Raw genomic sequence first — 1449 nt, 5'->3', positions numbered from 1 at the left:
CCAGGACGATGATCAGGATGTCTCCCAGGAGCTGTGGAGGGGAGGGAGGGAGGGAAACCGGGTCAGCAGGGTGCTGGCACCCCTCGGTCCTGCACAGCACCCCTGGACCAGGGGCTGGAGGGACCCTGCTCTCCCGTGGGTCCCGGGGTCTGCAACCCAGGGAAGTAGCATTTTCCAGCCTCTGGATTTTATTTCCAGATGTTTTATCTTTTTTCTTTTCTGCTATGAAACCCCACACCTGCTGGAGCAGAGGGTCAGTGTGAGGTCCCCCTGCTACATCCCCAAAGCCAGGCTTAGGCAGAGGCTGAAGCAGAGGCCACCAGCCCCATCCAGCCCTCCCAGTCCCTTCCAGCCTGATCTGCTCCCTCTCCTCACCCTCAGCGAGGGTGCCTGTGCCCTGACCTCTGGCTTCACTCCACTCCTTCTCCCCCCTCCTCTGCTGACCCTGTCCCCCACTCAGACCTCTCCTCTCTCTCCAGTCCCAGTCTCCATCTCTTCCCATCCCCGTCCAGCCCCAAACCACCCCACACTTGCTTTTCCCTCTCCTCCCCTGCCTGCCAGCCTTTGAAATGGGAAGATGAAATGATCCCCAACAAAGTAGTCTCTGTCCATGGGGCCAGGAGGTGCCAGGGGGACTTCCCTCCATGCTCTCCACCCTCAGCCCCACTCAGCCTCCCAACATCCTTCTCCTTTTCTCAAGCCATGCCTGCACAAGTCTCTAGGCTTTCAGAGCATCTCCCTGTTTGTCCCCAGGTTTGTCCTCACAGCCTGGAACCTGGTATTTCCCTGCATTAGCAAATGCCAAACCTTCCCCACTCCCCCCGTGCCCACCCCAGCCAACCTCTTCCTGTTTGGTAAATAAAGTATAAGTTATTTATGCCTGTTGAAAGCACCCAAGTGCTGAGGTGCTCTGAGGAAGGAGAGACAGAGGGCCAAGCCCCAAGCATGGCTCACCCTGAAGTTCTCGGGGTCCACGTGCAGTTTGTCACAGTGCAGCTCTGACAGCTTGGAGTAGGTGGCCTTGAGGTTCTCCAGGTTCTTGATGGCCTCCCCGAAGGAGGTGAGCACCTTCTTGCCGTGGGCACGGACCTTGGGGTTGCCGATGATGGCCGTGGGGCTGGAGAGGTTCCCGAAGTTGTCAAAGAACCTCTGGGTCCAGGGGTAGACGATCAGCAGCCTGGGGAGAGATGGAGGGACACAGACGTGTTAATGCCCCCAAAGGCAGCTGCCTCGGTTTCCCTGGCGGGTTTCTCTCCAGGTTCCCGAGCTGGACGTACCTGGCCAGGGCCTCGGCCCCACATTCCTCCACGTTGACCTTGCCCCAGACGCTGCTGATGAGCTGCTTCTCCTCTGCTGACCAGTGCACCATGGTGGCTGCTCTGCTGGGCTGCAGGAGGGCACAGACCCCGTAGCTGAGCCCCGACCCCGCCGGGCCTTTTATCCCCTGCC

At 59.6% G+C, this 1449-nt stretch overlaps 1 protein-coding gene across 1 annotated transcript in view; it reads right to left on the bottom strand.

Annotated features, from left to right (window-relative positions):
• Window positions 1-1431, bottom strand: part of LOC103755524 (hemoglobin subunit rho) — an 8572-nt gene extending 7141 nt beyond the window's left edge. The window contains exons 1-2 of the mRNA XM_029965759.1: window positions 1278-1431; window positions 955-1177 (exon numbers count right to left, since the gene is read on the bottom strand). Coding sequence (XP_029821619.1) covers window positions 955-1177; window positions 1278-1369 — 315 coding nt within the window. The 5' untranslated portion in view covers window positions 1370-1431. The remainder of the gene's footprint in view (window positions 1-954; window positions 1178-1277) is intronic.
• Between the last annotated feature and the right edge of the window lie 18 nt (window positions 1432-1449).

Source organism: Manacus vitellinus, unplaced genomic scaffold (assembly GCF_001715985.3).
Source record: "Manacus vitellinus isolate BGI_N305 unplaced genomic scaffold, ASM171598v3 scaffold_119_pilon, whole genome shotgun sequence".
NCBI classification, from domain to species: domain Eukaryota; kingdom Metazoa; phylum Chordata; class Aves; order Passeriformes; family Pipridae; genus Manacus; species Manacus vitellinus.
The sequence above is the reverse complement of the archived record's forward strand: the minus strand, read 5'-3'. Positions and strand labels throughout refer to the sequence as shown.